General features: G+C 38.5%; 1 protein-coding gene across 1 annotated transcript in view; it reads right to left on the reverse strand.

Annotated features, from left to right (window-relative positions):
- Window positions 1-18745, reverse strand: part of LOC139757341 (ionotropic receptor 21a-like) — a 73759-nt gene that overhangs the window by 35424 nt on the left and 19590 nt on the right. The window contains exons 5-6 of the mRNA XM_071677765.1: window positions 18096-18221; window positions 225-390 (exon numbers count right to left, since the gene is read on the reverse strand). Of these exons, the coding sequence (XP_071533866.1) occupies window positions 225-390; window positions 18096-18221 (292 nt within the window). The remainder of the gene's footprint in view (window positions 1-224; window positions 391-18095; window positions 18222-18745) is intronic.

Consider the following 18745-nt stretch of genomic DNA (forward strand, 5'->3'; position numbering starts at 1 on the left):
GTGTGTATACGTTTGTGTATGTATGTGTGTGTATGTGTGTGTGTGTGTGTGTGTGTGTGTGTGTGTGTGTGTGTGTGTGTGTGTGTGTGTGTGTTCAAATACAAAAAAAATTAATCAGTCCTACACAAACTTTACTGAAAATCAGAAGTATCATATCGCATGAAATGAATATTTTTTCTTATCCAAATACATCACCAAACACTAAGACGTATGAAGGTTCTTACGTGAAGTTGAGAGAGTTGCTGAAGGTGTGGATCAGCCGGGTGTCCAGGGAGTCGGTGGGAGTGACGATGGTGCCTGGTTCATCTGTGTTCCTCTCAAAGTCCATATAGGGTGCGAAAGGCACCGTCACCACCCGGAACTTGTGGCCCATAAAGTTCTGAAACTGTTCTGTGGAGGAATGAGTCTAGTTAATTGTGCGTATCTATCTACCTATCTATCTATCTATCTATCTATCCATCTATCTATCTATATATATATATATATATATATATATATATATATATTTTTTTTTTTATTTATTTATTTTGCTTTGTCGCTGTCTCCCGCGTTAGCGAGGTAGCGTAAGGAACCAGACGAAAGAAGGGCCCAACCCGCCCACATACACATACATATACATACACGTCCACACACGCAAATATACATCCCTATACATCTCAACGTATACATATACATACACACACAGACATATACATATATACACATGTACAAAATTCATACTGTCTGCCTTTATTCATTCCCATCGCCACCTCGCCACAAATGGAATAACAACCACCTCCCCCCTCATGTGTGCTAGGAAAAGACAACAAAGGCCACATTCGTTCACACTCAGTCTCTAGCTGTCATGTAATAATACACCGAAACCACAGCTCTCTTTCCACATCCAAGCCCCACAGAACTTTCCAGGGTTTACCTCAGACGCTTCACATGCCATGGTTCAATCCACTGACAGCACGTCGACCCCGGTATACCACATCGTTACAATTCACTCTATTCCTTCCACGCCTCTCACCCTCCTGCATGTTCAGGCCCCGATCACTTAAAATCTTTTTCACTGCATCTTTCCACCTCCAATTTGGTCTCCCACTTCTCCTCGTTCCTTCCACCTCTAACACATATATCCTCCTGGTCAATCTTTCCGCACTCATTCTCTCCATGAGACCAAACCATGTATATATATATATATATATATATATATATATATATATATATATATATATATATATATATATATATATATATATATATATATATATATATATATATGTATATATTTATATATATATATATATATATATATATATATATATATATATATATATATATATATATATATATATATATATATATATATATATATATATATATATATATATATATATATATATATATATATATATATATACAAAGGTGAGTAATGTGGCAGTTGAGGGAACAATTGGTATACATGGGGTGTTCAGTGTTGTAAATGGAAATGGTGAAGAGCTTGTAGATTTATGTGCTGAAAAAGGACTGATGATTGGGAATACCTGGTTTAAAAAGCGAGATATACATAAGTATACTTATGTAAGTAGGAGAGAGGGCCAGAGAGCGTTATTGGATATACTTGTTAATTGACAGGCGCGCGAAAGAGAGACTTTTGGATGTTAATGTGCTGAGAGGTGCAACTGGAGGGATGTCTGATCATTATCTTGTGGAGTCTAAGGTGAAGATTTGTATTCGTTTTCAGAAAAGAAGAATGAATGTTGGGGTGAAGAGGGTGGTGAGAGTAAGTGAGCTTGGGAAGGAGACTTGTGTGAGGAAGTACCACGAGAGACTGAGTACAGAATGGAAAAAGGTGAGAACAATGGAAGTAAGGGGAGTGGGGGAGGAATGGGATGAATTTAGGGAATCAGTGATGGATTGCGCAAAAGATGCTTGTGGCATGAGAAGAGTGGGAGGTGGGTTGATTAGAAAGGGTAGTGAGTGGTGGGATGAAGAAGTAAGAGTATTAGTGAAAGAGAAGAGAGAGGCATTTGGACGAAGAAAGAAAGAGACAGGAGGTCAAGAGAAAGGTGCAAGAGGTGAAAAAAAGGGCAAATGAGAGTTGGGGTGAGAGAGTATCATTAAATTTTAGGGAGAATAAAAAGATGTTCTGGAAGGAGGTAAATAAAGTGCGTAAGACAAGGAAGGAAATGGGAACTTCAGTGAGGGCGCAAATGGGGAGATAATAACAAGTAGTGGTGATGTGAGGAGATGGAGTGAGTATTTTGAAGGTTTGTTGAATGTGTTTGATGATAGAGTGGCAGATATAGGGTGTTTTGGTCGAGGTGGTGTGCAAAGTGAGAGGTTTAGGGAAAATGATTTGGTAAACAGAGAAGAAGTAGTAAAAGCTTTGCGGAAGATGAAAGCCGGCAAGGCAGCAGGTTTGGATGTTATTGCAGTGGAATTTATTAAAAAAGGGGGTGACTGTATTGTTGACTGGTTGGTAAGGTTATTTAATGTATGTATGACTCATGGTGAGGTGCCTGAGGATTGGCGGAATGCGTGCATAGTGCCATTGTACAAAGGCAAAGGGGATAAGAGTGAGTGCTCAAATTACAGAGGTATAAGTTTGTTGAGTATTCCTGGTAAATTATATGGGAGGGTATTGATTGAGAGGGTGAAGGCATGTACAGAGCATCAGATTGGGGAAGAGCAGTGTGGTTTCAGAAGTGGTAGAGGATGTGTGGATCAGGTGTTTGCTTTGAAGAATGTATGTGAGAAATACTTAGAAAAGCAAATGGATTTGTATGTAGCATTTATGGATCTGGAGAAGGCATATGATAGAGTTGATAGAGATGCTCTGTGGAAGGTATTAAGAATATATGGTGTGGGAGGCAAGTTGTTAGAAGCAGTGAAAAGTTTTTATCGAGGATGTAAGGCATGTGTACGTGTAGGAAGAGAGGAAAGTGATTGGTTCTCAGTGAATGTAGTTTTGCGGCAGTGGTGTGTGATGTCTCCATGGTTGTTTGATTTGTTTATGGATGGGGTTGTTAGGGAGGTGAATGCAAGAGTTTTGGAAAGAGGGGCAAGTATGAAGTCTGTTGGGGATGAGAGAGCTTGGGAAGTGAGTCAGTTGTTGTTCGCTGATGATACAGCGCTGGTGGCTGATTCATGTGAGAAACTGCAGAAGCTGGTGACTGAGTTTGGTAAAGTGTGTGAAAGAAGAAAGTTAAGAGTAAATGTGAATAAGAGCAAGGTTATTAGGTACAGTAGGGTTGAGGGTCAAGTCAATTGGGAGGTGAGTTTGAATGGAGAAAAACTGGAGGAAGTGAAGTGTTTTAGATATCTGGGAGTGGATCTGGCAGCGGATGGAACCATGGAAGCGGAAGTGGATCATAGGGTGGGGGAGGGGGCGAAAATTCTGGGAGCCTTGAAGAATGTGTGGAAGTCGAGAGCATTATCTCGGAAAGCAAAAATGGGTATGTTTGAAGGAATAGTGGTTCCAACAATGTTGTATGGTTGCGAGGAGTGGGCTATGGATAGAGTTGTGCGCAGGAGGATGGATGTGCTGGAAATGAGATGTCTGAGGACAATGTGTGGTGTGAGGTGGTTTGATCGAGTAAGTAACGTAAGGGTAAGAGAGATGTGTGGAAATAAAAAGAGCGTGGTTGAGAGAGCAGAAGAGGGTGTTTTGAAATGGTTTGGGCACATGGAGAGAATGAGTGAGGAAAGATTGACCAAGAGGATATATGTGTCGGAGGTGGAGGGAACGAGGAGAAGAGGGTGGAAAGATGGAGTGAAAAAGATTTTGTGTGATCGGGGCCTGAACATGCAGGAGGGTGAAAGGAGGGCAAGGAATAGAGTGAATTGGAGCGATGTGGTATACCGGGGTTGACGTGCTGTCAGTGGATTGAATCAGGGCATGTGAAGCGTCTGGGGTAAACCATGGAAAGCTGTGTAGGTATGTATATTTGCGTGTGTGGACGTATGTATATACATGTGTATGGGGGTGGGTTGGGCCATTTCTTTCGTCTGTTTCCTTGCGCTACCTCGCAAACGCGGGAGACAGCGACAACGCAAAAAAAAAAAGAAAAAAAAAATATATATATATATATATATATATAAATATATATATATATATATATATATGTACATATATATATATATATATATATATATATATATATATATATATATATATATATATATATATATATATATATATATATATATATATATATATATATATATATATATATATATATATATATATATATATATATATATATATATATATATATATATATATATATATATATATATATATATATATATATATATATATATATATATATATATATATATATATATATATATATATATATATATATATATATATATATATATATATATATATATATATATATATATATATATATATATATATATATATATATATATATATATATATATATATATATATATATATATATATATATATATATATATATATATATATTATCCCTGGGGATAGGGGATTAAGAATACTTCCCACGTATTCCCTGCGTGTCGTAGAAGGCGACTAAAAGGGGAGGGAGCGGGGTGCTGGAAATCCTCCCCTCTCGTTTTTTGTTTTTTTTAATTTTCCAAAAGAAGGAACAGAGGAGGCCAGGTGAGGATATTCCAAAAAAGGCCTAGTCCTCTGTTCTTAACGCTACCTCGCTAACGCGGGAAATGGCGAATAGTTTAAAAGAAAGAAAGAATATATATATATATATATATATATATATATATATATATATATATATATATATATATATATATATATATATATATATATATGGTTTTGGTGCATTATTACATGACAGCTAGAGACTGAGCGTGAACGAATGGGGCCTTTGGTGTTTTTCCTAGCGCTACCTCGCAGACATGAGGGGGGAGGGGGTTGTTATTCTATGTGTGGCGAGGTTGCGATAGGAACAAATAAAGACAGACAGTATGAATTATGTACATGTGTATATATGTATATGTCTGTGTGTGTATATATATGTGTACAGTGAGTTGTATAGGTATGTATATTGTGCATGGGTGGACATATATGTATACACATGTGTATGTGGGCGGGTTGGGCCATTCTTTCGTATGTTTCCTTGCCCTACCTCGCTAACGCGGGAGACAGCGGCAAAGCAAAATAAATAAAAAATAAATAATATATATATATATATATATATATATATATATATATATATATATATATATATATATATATATATATATATATATATATATATATATATATATATATATATATATATATATATATATATATATATATATATATATATATATATATCGCTGGGGATAGGAGAGAAAGAATACTTCCTACGCATTCCTCATGTGTCGTAAAAGGCGACTATAGGGGACGGGAGCGTTGGGCTGGAAACCCTCCCCTCTTTGTATTTTAACTTTCTAGAAGGGGAAACAGAAGAAGTTACCCGCGGAGTGCTCAACCTCCTCGAAGGCTCAGATTGTTGTGTCTAAATGTGTGTGGATGTAACCAAGATGAGAAAAAAGGAGAGATAGGTAGTATGTTTGAGGAAAGGAACCTGGATGTTTTGGCTCTGAGTGAAACGAAGCTAAAGGGTAAAGGAGAAGAGGTGTTTGGGAATGTCTTTGGAGTAAAGTCAGGGGTTAGTGAGAGGACAAGAGCAAAGGAAGGAGCAGCATTACTTCTGAAACAGGAGTGGAGGGAGTATGTGATAGAGTGTCAGAAAGTAAACTCTAGATTAATATGGGTAAAACTGAAAGTTGATGGAGAGAGATGGGTGACAATTGGTGCATATGCACCTGGGCATGAAAAGAAATATCATGAGAGGAAAGTGTTTTGGGAGCAGCTGAGTGAGTGTGTTAGTAGTTTTCATGCACGAGACCGGGTTATAGTGATGGGTGATTTGAATGCAAAGGTGACTAATACGGCAGTTGAGGGAATAATTGGTTTACATGGGGTGTTCAGTATTGTAAATGGAAATGGTGAAGAGCTTGTAGATTTATATAGTGAAAAAGGAATGGTGATTGGAAATACCTAGTTTAAAAAGATACATAAATATACGTATGTAAGTAGGAAAGATGGCCAGAGAGCGTTATTGGATTACTTATTAATTGATAGGCGCGCGAAAAAAAGACTTTTGGATGTGAATGTGCTGAGAGGTGCAACTGGAGGGATGTCTGATTATTATTTTGTGGAGGCGAAGGTAAAGATTTTTAGAGGTTTTCAGAAAATAAGAGAGAGTGTTAGGGTGAAGAGAGTGGTGAGAGTAAGTGAGCTTGGGAAGGAGACTTGTGTGAGGAAGTACCAGGAGAGACTGAGTACAGAATGGAAAAAGGTGAGAACAAAGGAGGTAAGGGGAGTGGGGGAGGAATGGGGTATGTTTAGGGAAGCAGTGATGGCTTTCGCAAAAGATGCTTGTGGCATGAGAAGCGTGGGAGGTGTGGAGATTAGAAAGGGTAGTGAGTGATGGGATGAAAAGTAAGATTATTATTGAGAGAGAAGAGAGAGGCATTTGGACGATTTATGCAGGGAAATAATGCAAATGAGTGGGAGATGTATAAAAGAAAGAGGCAGAAGGTCAAGAGAAAGGTGCAAGAGGTGAAAAAGAGGGCAAATGAGAGTTGGGGTGAGAGAGAATCGTAAAATTTCTGGGAGAATAAAAAGATGTTTTGGAAGGAGGTAAATAAAGTGCGTAAGACAAGGGAGTAAATGGGAACTTCAGAGAAGCGCGTAAATGGGGAGGTGATAACAAGTAGTGGTGATGTGAGAAGAAGGTGTAGTGAGTATTTTGAAGGTTTGTTGAATGTGTTTGATGATAGAGTGGCAGATATAGGGTGTTTTGGTCTAGGTGGTGTGCAAAGTGAGAGGGTTAGGGAAAATGATTTGGTAAACAGAGAAGAGGTGATAAAAAGCTTTGCGGAAGATGAAAGTCGGTAAGGCAGCGGGTTTGGATGGTATTGCAGTGGAATTTACTAAAAAAAGGGGGTGACTGTATTGTTGACTGGTTGGTGAGCTTATTTAACGTTTGTATGACTCATGGTGAGGTGCCTGAGGATTGGCGGAATGCTTGCGTAGTGCCATTGTACAAACGCAAAGGGGACAAAGGTGAGTGCTCAAATTACAGAGGTATAAGTTTGTTGAGTATTCCTGGGATATTATATTGGAGGGTATTGATTGAGAGGGTGAAGGCATGTACAGAGCATCAGATTGGGGAAAAGCAGTGTGGTTTCAGAAGTGGTAGAGGATGTGTGGATCAGGTGTTTGCTTTGAAGAAAGTATGTGAGAAATACTTAGAAAAGCAAATGGATTTGTATGTAGCATTTATGGGTATGGAGAAGGCATATGATAGAGTTGATAGAGATGCTCTGTGGAAGGTATTAAGAATATATGGTGTGGGAGGCAAGTTGTTAGACGCAGTGAAAAGTTTTTATCGACGATGTAAAGCATGTGTACGTGTAGGAAGAGATGAAAGTGATTGGTTCTCAGTGAATGTAGTTTTGCGGCAGGGATGTGTGATGTCTCCATGGTTGTTTAATTTGTTTATGGATGTGGTTGCTAGGGAGGTGAATGCAAGAGTTTTGGAAAGAGGGGCAAGTATGCAGTCTGTTGTGGATGAGAGAGCTTGGGAGGGGAGTCAGTTGTTTTTCGCTGATGATACAGCGCTGGTGGCTGATTCATGTGAGAAACTGCAGAAGCTGATGACTGAGTATGGTAAAGTGTGTGAAAGAAGAAAGTTGATGTAAAGAAAGTAAATGAGAATAAGAGCAGAAAGTAAATGTGAATAAGAAAGTAAAGAAAGTAAATGTGAATAAGAGCAAGATTATTAGGTACAGTAGGGTTGAGGGTCAAGTCAATTGAGAGGTAATTTTGAATGGAGAATACCTGGAGGAAGTGAAGTGTTTTAGATATGTGGGAGTGGATTCGGCAGCGAATGGAACCATGGAAGCGGAAATGAATCATAGGGTGGGGGAGGGGGCGAAAATTCTGGGAGCCTTGAAGAATGTGTGGAAGTCGAGAACATTATCTCGGAAAGCAAAAATGGGTATGTTTGAAGGAATAGTGATTCCAACAATGTTGTATTGTTGCGAGGCGTGGGCTATGGATAGAGTTGTGCGGATGAGGGTGGATGTGCTGGAAATGAGATGTTTGAGGGAAATATTTGGTGTGAGGTTTTTTGATCGAGTAGGTAATAATAGGGTAAGAGAGATGTGTGGTAATAAAAAGAGTGTGGTTGAGAGAGCAGAAGAGGGTGTTTTGAAATGATTTGGTCACATGGAGAGAATGAGTGAGGCAAGATTGACCAAGAGGATATATGTGTCTGAGGTAGAGGGAACGACGAGAAGTGGGAGACCAAATTGGAGGTGGAAAGTTGGAGTGAAAAATATTTTGAGTGATCGGGGCCTGGACATGCAGGAGGGTGAAAGGCGTGCAAGGAATAGATTAAATTGGAACGTTATGGTATACCGCTGTTGACGTGCTGTCAATTGATTGAACAAGGGCATGTGAAGCGTCTGGGGTAAACCAAGGAATGTTCTGTGGGGCCTGGATATGGAAAGGGAGCTGTGGTATCAGTGCATTATTACATGACAGCTAGAGACTAAGTGTGAACGAATGTGGCCTTTGTTGCCTTTTCCTAGCGCTACCTCGCACACATGAGGGGGGTGGGGGTTGTCATTGCATGTGTGGCGAGGTGGCGATGGGTTGAATAAAGGCAGACAGTATGAATTATGTACATGTGTATATATATATATATATATATATATATATATATATATATATATATATATATATATATATATATATATATATATATATATATATATATATATATATATATATGTCTGTCTGTGTATATATATGTATATGTTGAGATGTATAGTTATATATATTTGCGTGTGTGGACGTGCATATATATATATATACATGTGTATGTGGGTAGGTTGTGCCATTCTTTCGTCTGTTTCCTTGCGCTACCTCGCTAACTCGGGAGACAGCGACAAAGGAAAATGAATAGAAATGAATAAATATTGGAAAGGATGACAATGCTGCGCGTGATCATTTATATTCGTATGAGTCCACGGGGAAAATGAAACACGATAAGTTCCTAAGTGCACTCTCGTGTAATGATCATCAGCAGGGGAGATACAAGAGAAAAATATAACAGTCAGTTGATATATAACGAAGAGACGTAGCTAGGACGCCATTTGGTAAATATATGATTGTCTAAGACAGACAAAGAGCGTATCATAAACATATTAAGTGGAGAAGAAGGGGAATTGCTTACAAATCTTATCAACAATAAAGCTATACAATTTGTATAGACCTTCACAAATATCAAGGTTATAATTCTTTGTGTGTGTTATGTTAGAAGACTTAGTGGTATTTCCCGTGGTACTGGAATTACAGCTAATAACTGAAATGGAATTACTCCAGTCAGTACAATGATTTTAGTTTTTAAAGTGATTAAAGAAGGCATTTGATTCTTGTCCTGTTCTTATACTATATTTATGTTGCTAACAGAATGATCCTTACCAGTCTGCCCAACATAAAAATCATCACAAATTCTACATAGCACTTTATATATGCATCTAGAATTTTCTGGCGAGTTCCTGATTAAGATATTCTTTATAGTATTATTGTTACTGAAGGCAACATTTACATTAGAGGATTTAAGCAACATGGGAAGTAAAATAGAATTATTATTAAAAGGGAGAACTAAGATTTTTGGTGGAAGGTTTGAGTTGAACTATATAAAATGATTTCTTTGCTAACTCAAGGGATTTATCAATGGAAGATCTAAGATACTTTAACGTGGATCCAATGAAATATACCTTTACAAACTCATCATCAATAAACTTTGGACTGCAAATACGTCATGCCTTAAGGAACATTGACTGAAATGATGATAATTTAGCTCTGTCATGCGGAGATGAGTAATGATGGATATATGAGCATATATTGGTGGGTTTTCTGTATATGGTAAACTTAAACTTGTTTCCTTGCCTATGGATCATGCAACTTAAAAATGATAACATATCAATATTTTCATTCTCTACAGTAAATTTGATGAAAGGTACTAAATTGTTAAGTTAAGGGAGAAATGTTTGTAAATTTCCATTTGTTGGCCAAACACAAAGAACATCATCTACATACCTACCAAATTGCATTAGAAGGTAGGATATCCTTCTGTAATTTTGCTTTGAAGAATTCCATATCAAAATTACTTAATACAGGTGCGCAGCATGCGCCCTCTTCATCACCAATCTTCCATACAACAGGTATATTTAACAAATTTTTACCCCGGTAATTCTAATATCTACCTTTGTCGTTTTTTACTATATAGGCATTTCGACTATTCTCAGGCACCTTAACATGAGTCGTACCATGTTAGAAATCCAACTAACCAATCAACAACACAGTCACAACCATAATGAAGACATTCAACTGCATTCCCATCCAGTTCAGCAGTTTCGCTGCACCTCACCTTACGCAAAGCTATGACCAGCTCTTCTCTTTTCACCAGAACCACTCCTCGTGAATGTTCACTTTGCATGGCCCACATTTAATAATCGTTCAAGATACTCACTTAATCTGCTCTTCACTTCATTCTGTTTTGTTACCACCTCTCCTTTTCCCCCTTTGTCATTGTACGCATCTGTAATCTTGTTTCTCTCTTATGATCAACCTCCTTAAATAGTTTCTCATTCCTGATGAGGTAGGCTGACACTGACTCGCATTAGCTCTCATTGACTTTCTTCTTCAGTCCTTACATCTTTTTCTTGACCTTCTATCGCTCTCTCTTGTTCATCTCCCTATCACATGCACTCCCTCCCTACAAGTAACATCTCTTTTCTTTTTCTCTATCAATTTAACTTCCATATCCCACCACTCACGACCCTCTCTCACCTGTCCACCTCCTATCTCCAGCCTGCCATACACATGGAGGATGTGGACTGCTTTAGATAGTTTACCTAAACTGACATTTGATAACCCTACTGATGAATCCAAGAATCTTGTTCTCCCTTTCTACTGTTTCCCTGAACTGCGTACAAGACTTGAGGTCATAAGAGATTATAGCACCAAACTTTTTTTCCTCATTTGCCTTTTGCAGCTCAGACGAATTCATACTGTGCCTTGCCTTTTCATTTCTAGAAAAGATATATAATTGATTTCAATTATCAGTATTAGTATTCATTTACCACCTGTGAGCTCAATCCATCAGTTTGTTTAAATAAGATTAAGATTAAAGGTAATAGATTTCTTTTGTAGATATATTTCCTAAGTGTCGTCCGCGAATCTTCATATCTTACAATGCAGCTCACAAATTCCTCCCTCCCTCCCTCCCTCCCTCCCTACGTCCACCGTATCATCTACTTCACCAGGTACATCATCACTATCATTATAGCTGGTGTGCTTCATATTCTCAAATATTCAGTCGAAAAGTCTTTAGAGCACCAGCTCAACCTCTTCCTTGTTACTGCAGTAATATGAATTTTTTCACATTCCTGGAGGTGGAGCAGCACAACACACAGTCTAACATCACAAACATGCAGTGAGCCAGTTCTTCATGACACTCTAACCTCTCCCAAGTCTTGAGATTCTTCGCAACGCGTACGCATATCATCATTCATGATTACATCTTATCTCAAACTTTAGCACGAGAAGAATATAGATATATATAGTTATGTTAATGTCATGAATTATCTAGGTAAATCTTTATTCCACGTTGTACCTACGAATCTCCAGAGAAAAATCTTAGAGGATAAACATTCCTACAGTATTTCATTCGGCTTTAAAAGACGTTTGGAGTTATATAATGAACTTTTCCCTCTTACACAGTACCTTCAAGATACCCATAAACATCATCGACATCCTGGGTTGCAGGCTATATACATTCTACAGTCATGTATTACCATATACATATTATACTTGATGATGTTGTGTTATCATTTAGAAGATCATTCATTTTAGATAAATAGTTACTTTTGTCTAAAATCACAACAGCGTTAGCCTTATCTGCTTTAGTAATATGTACATCCTTGTCTTTTTTAAGGTGTTAATAGCTCTTATGAATCTTTTAGGGCAATTAGCTTCCACTGGTTTTGACAAACTGTGATTTTAGACAAAAGTAACTATTTATCTAAAATGAATGATCTTCTAAATGATAACAAAACATATTCTAAACTTAGTAAAAATCCCTTAGAAGCAGTTAATTCTCACTTCAATAAAGAAATGAAGTTGTTGTTGAAAGGTAACATTTCTCTTATCAAAAATTTGTCATCTTTGTCCCCTTCATTGCCATATATGTATAGACTTATCAAAACACATAAACAAAATTTTCCAGCAAGACCTATAGTGAGTTCAGTAGGCTCCATCACATATAAATCATCAAAATGGTTAGTTTCTTTATTAAGCCCTTTAGTGGGTAAGGTATCAAATTCTAATATCATGAACAATGTACATTTAGTCAACAAGCTAAACAATATCAACATTAATTTTGATTTCAAACTAGTTAGCTTTGATGTTTCCTCACTTTTCACTAAAGTTCCAGTTGATGACCTTTTAGAATATTTATTTGATGTCTTGGATGATATTTAATTACCTGTTTCAAAGTCTAATTTGATTGAATTGATAAAATTGTGTATAAAAGACTGTGTATTTCAATTTAATGGAGATCATTATGCTCAAAAATTTGGTATGGCAATGGGTTACCCTCTTTCACCTGTACTTAGTAATCTTTGTATGGAATTTTTTGAAACAAAATTACTAAAGGATATCTTACCTTCTAATGCAATTTGGTTTAGGTATGTAGATGATGTTCTTTGTGTTTGGCCAACAAATGAAAATTTACAAATATTTCTCCCCTTACTTAACAATTTAGTACCTTCCATCAAATGTACTGTAGAAAATGAAAATAATGGTATGTTACCATTTTTAGATTGCATGATCCATAGACAAGGAAACAAGTTTAAGTTTAGCATATACAGAAAACCCACCAATATATGCTCATATATACATTATTACTCATCTCAACATGACAGAGTTAAATTATCATCATTTCAATCTATGTTCCTAAGGGCATTACGTATTTGCAGTCCAGAGTTTATTGATGATGAGTTTGAGAAGATATATTCGATTGGATCTGAGATAAAGTACCCTAGATCTTTCATTGATAAATCCCTTAAGTCAGCAAAGAAATCATTTTATAGAGTTGAGCCCAAACCTCCAACTGACACCAAGAATCTTTTAGTTCTCCCCTTTAATAATAATTTCACTTTGCTTCCCAGGTTGCTTAAATCCTTTAATGTAAATGTTGCCTTTAGCAACAATAATACTATAAAGAATATCTTAATCAGGAATTCACCAGAAAATTCTCTTGGTTGCATCTATAGAGTTCCTTGTGGAAACTGTGATAAATTTTAAGTTGGTCAGACTGGTAAGGATCTTTCTGTTAGACTTAAGCAACATAAATATAGTATAAGAACGGGACAGGAATCAAATGCCTTGTTTAATCATGTTAAAAACTATGATCATTGTATTGACTGGAGTAACGCCATCTCAGTTGTTAACTCTAACTCTATTACCAAGAGAAATATCATTGAATCTTCTATTATTAAATACACAAAGAATTATAATCTTAATAATAGTGATGGTCTGTACAAATTAGATAACTTTATCGTTGATAAGATTTGTAAAATGATAAGTTTATGAACGCTCGTTGTATGTTTTGGACAATCACATGCTTACCAAATGGCGTCCTAGCTTCGTCTCTTCGATGTATATCAACTGACTGTTATATTCCTCTCTTGTGTCTCCCCTGATGATGTGATTATTACACGAAAGTGCACTTGGGAACTTTTCGTGTTTCATTTTCCCTGTGGACTCATAGGAATATCTTGATCAAGCGCAGAATTGTGATCCTTTCCAATATATATATATATATATATATATATATATATATATATATATATATATATATATATATATATTTTTTTTTTTTTTTTTTTTTTTTTTTTTTTATACTTTGTCGCTGTCTCCCGCGTTTGCGAGGTAGCGCAAGGAAACAGACGAAAGAAATGGCCCAACCCCCCCCCCCATACACATGTACATACACACGTCCAGACACGCAAATATACATACCTACACAGCTTTCCATGGTTTACCCCAGACGCTTCACATGCCTTGCTTCAATCCACTGACAGCACGTCAACCCCTGTATACCACATGACTCCAATTCACTCTATTTCTTGCCCTCCTTTCACCCTCCTGCATGTTCAGGCCCCGATCACACAAAATCTTTTTCACTCCATCTTTCCACCTCCAATTTGGTCTCCCTCTTCTCCTCGTTCCCTCCACCTCCGACACATATATCCTCTTGGTCAATCTCTCCTCACTCATTCTCTCCATGTGCCCAAACCATTTCAAAACACCCTCTTCTGCTCTCTCGACCACGCTCTTTTTATTTCCACACATCTCTCTTACCCTTACGTTACTTACTCGATCAAACCACCTCACACCACACATTGTCCTCAAACATCTCATTTCCAGCACATCCATCCTCCTGCGCACATCTCTATCCATAGCCCACGCCTCGCAACCATACAGCATTGTTGGAACCACTATTCCCTCAAACATACCCATTTTTGCTTTCCGAGATAATGTTCTCGACTTCCACACATTTTTCAAGGCTCCCAAAATTTTCGCCCCCTCCCCCACCCTATGATCCACTTCCGCTTCCATGGTTCCATCCGCTGACAGATCCACTCCCAGATATCTAAAACACTTCACTTCCTCCAGTTTTTCTCCATTCAAACTCACCTCCCAATTGACTTGACCCTCACCCCTACTGTACCTAATAACCTTGCTCTTATTCACATTTACTCTCAACTTTCTTCTTCCACACACTTTACCAAACTCAGTCACCAGCTTCTGCAGTTTCTCACATGAATCAGCCACCAGCGCTGTATCATCAGCGAACAACAATTGACTCACTTCCCAAGCTCTCTCATCCCCAACAGACTTCATACTTGCCCCTCTTTCCAGGACTCTTGCATTTACCTCCTTTACAACCCCATCCATAAACAAATTAAACAACCATGGAGACATCACACACCCCTGCCGCAAACCTACATTCACTGAGAACCAATCACTTTCCTCTCTTCCTACACGTACACATGCCTTACATCCTCGATAAAAACTTTTCACTGCTTCTAACAACTTGCCTCCCACACCATATATTCTTAATACCTTCCACAGAGCATCTCTATCAACTCTATCATATGCCTTCTCCAGATCCATAAATGCTACATACAAATCCATTTGCTTTTCTAAGTATTTCTCACATACATTCTTCAAAGCAAACACCTGATCCACACATCCTCTACCACTTCTGAAACCGCACTGCTCTTCCCCAATCTGATGCTCTGTACATGCCTTCACCCTCTCAATCAATACCCTCCCATATAATTTACCAGGAATACTCAACAAACTTATACCTCTGTAATTTGAGCACTCACTCTTATCCCCTTTGCCTTTGTACAATGGCACTATGCACGCATTCCGCCAATCCTCAGGCACCTCACCATGAGTCATACATACATTAAATAACCTTACCAACCAGTCAACAATACAGTCACCCCCTTTCTTAATAAATTCCACTGCAATACCATCCAAACCTGCTGCCTTGCCGGCTTTCATCTTCCGCAAAGCTTTTACTACCTCTTCTCTGTTTATCAAATCATTTTCCCTAACCCTCTCACTTTGCACACCACCTCGACCAAAACACCCTATATCTGCCACTCTGTCATCAGACACATTCAACAAACCTTCAAAATACTCATTCCATCTCCTTCTCACATCACCGCTACTTGTTATCACCTCCCCATTTTATATATATATATATATATATATATATATAAAAGAAAGAGACAGGAGGTCAAGAGAAAGGTGCAAGAGGTGAAAAAAAGGGCAAATGAGAGTTGGGGTGAGAGACTATCAGTAAATTTTAGGGAGAATAAAAAGATGTTCTGGAAGGAGGTAAATAGGGTGCGTAAGACAAGGGAGCAAATGGGAACTTCAGTGAACGGCGTAAATGGGGAGGTGATAACAAGTAGTGGTGATGTGAGAAGGAGATGGAATGAGTATTTTGAAGGTTTGTTGAATGTGTCTGATGACAGAGTGGCAGATATAGGGTGTTTTGGTCGAGGTGGTGTGCAAAGTGAGAGGGTTAGGGAAAATGATTTGGTAAACAGAGAAGAGGTAGTAAAAGCTTTGCGGAAGATGAAAGCCGGCAAGGAAGCAGGTTTGGATGGTATTGCAGTGGAATTTATTAAAAAAGGGGGTGACTGTATTGTTGACTGGTTGGTAAGGTTATTTAATGTATGTATGACTCATGGTGAGGTGCCTGAGGATTGGCGGAATGCGTGCATAGTGCCATTGTACAAAGGCAAAGGGGATAAGAGTGAGTGCTCAAATTACAGAGGTGTGAGTTTGTTGAGTATTCCTGGTAAATTATATGGGAGGGTATTGATTGAGAGGGTGAAGGCATGTACAGAGCATCAGATTGGGGAAGAGCAATGCGGTTTCAGAAGTGGTAGAGGATGTGTGGATCAGGTGTTTGCTTTGAAGAATGTATGTGAGAAATACTTAGAAAAGCAAATGGATTTGTATGTAGCATTTATGGATCTGGAGAAGGCATATGATAGAGTTGATAGAGATGCTCTGTGGAAGGTATTAAGAATATATGGTGCGGGAGGCAAGTTGTTAGAAGCAGTGAAAAGTTTTTATCGAGGATGTAAGGCATGTGTACGTGTAGGAAGAGAGGAAAGTGATTGGTTCTCAGTGAATGTAGGTTTGCGGCAGGGGTGTGTGATGTCTCCATGGTTGTTTAATTTGTTTATGGATGGGGTTGTTAGGGAGGTAAATGCAAGAGTCCTGGAAAGAGGGGCAAGTATGAAGTCTGTTGGGGATGAGAGAGCTTGGGAAGTGAGTCAGTTGTTGTTCGCTGATGATACAGCGCTGGTGGCTGATTCATGTGAGAAACTGCAGAAGCTGGTGACTGAGTTTGGTAAAGTGTGTGGAAGAAGAAAGTTAAGAGTAAATGTGAATAAGAGCAAGGTTATTAGGTACAGTAGGGTTGAGGGTCAAGTCAATTGGGAGGTGAGTTTGAATGGAGAAAAACTGGAGGAAGTGAAGTGTTTTAGATATCTGGGAGTGGATCTGTCAGCGGATGGAACCATGGAAGCGGAAGTGGATCATAGGGTGGGGGAGGGGGCGAAAATTTTGGGAGCCTTGAAAAATGTGTGGAAGTCGAGAACATTATCTCGGAAAGCAAAAATGGGTATGTTTGAAGGAATAGTGGTTCCAACAATGTTGTATGGTTGCGAGGCGTGGGCTATGGATAGAGTTGTGCGCAGGAGGATGGATGTGCTGGAAATGAGATGTTTGAGGACAATGTGTGGTGTGAGGTGGTTTGATCGAGTAAGTAACGTAAGGGTAAGAGAGATGTGTGGAAATAAAAAGAGCGTGGTTGAGAGAGCAGAAGAGTGTGTTTTGAAATGGTTTGGGCACATGGAGAGAATGAGTGAGGAAAGATTGACCAAGAGGATATATGTGTCGGAGGTGGAGGGAACGAGGAGAAGAGGGAGACCAAATTGGAGGTGGAAAGATGGAGTGAAAAAGATTTTGTGTGATCGGGGCCTGAACATGCAGGAGGGTGAAAGGAGGGCAAGGAATAGAGTGAATTGGAGCGATGTGGTATACAGGGGTTGACGTGCTGTCAGTGGATTGAATCAAGGCATGTGAAGCGTCTGGGGTAAACCATGGAAAGCTGTGTAGGTATGTATATTTGCGTGTGTGGACGTGTGTATGTACATGTGTATGGGGGGGGGTTGGGCCATTTCTTTCGTCTGTTTCCTTGCGCTACCTCGCAAACGCGGGAGACAGCGACAAAGTATAAAAAAAAAAAAAAAAAAATATATATATATATATATATATATATATATATATATATATATATATATATATATATATATATATATATATATATATATATATATATAGTGTGAGGAGCAGTACACCTCACCATGGAAGAGATCTTGAGTCTGATGGGCGAGCGACGTTAGGTTCCAGAGGTAGAGGAAGTGCACATCTGGCCGGCCGCTGTTACAGTAGAGGCAGCGACGGTACACCCGCACACCGTCACTCATCACTGGTGGCACAAACCATACACGACTTACTCTGAGAAAAGGGATTATTATTTTTTGATCGAAGACAAAAATTCCACTCGTATAAGAATTTCCTTTAGACATAACGCGTTAAAATAATACAGCAGGGGGGCTAGAAACCCTCCCCTCCTTGTATCTTAACTTTCTAAAAGGGGAAACAGAAGAAGGAGTCATGCGGGGAGTGTCCCATTCCCCTCGAAGGCTCAGATTGGGGTGGCTAAATGTGTGTGGATGTAACCAAGATGAGAAAAAGGAGAGATAGGTAGTATGTTTGAGGAAAGGAACCTTGATGTTTTGGCTCTGAGTGAAACGAACCTCAAGGGTAAAGGGGAAGAGTGGTTTGGAAAAGTCTTGGGAATAAAGTCAGGGGATAGTGAGAGGACAAGAGCAAGGGAAGGAGTAGCACTACTCCTGAAACAGGAGTGGTGGGAGTATGTGATAGAGTGTAAAAAAGTAAACTATTGATTGATATGAGTAAAACTGAAAGTTGATGGAGAGAGATGGGTGA

The sequence above is a fragment of the Panulirus ornatus genome, chromosome 25 (genome assembly GCF_036320965.1).
Source record: "Panulirus ornatus isolate Po-2019 chromosome 25, ASM3632096v1, whole genome shotgun sequence".
NCBI classification, from domain to species: domain Eukaryota; kingdom Metazoa; phylum Arthropoda; class Malacostraca; order Decapoda; family Palinuridae; genus Panulirus; species Panulirus ornatus.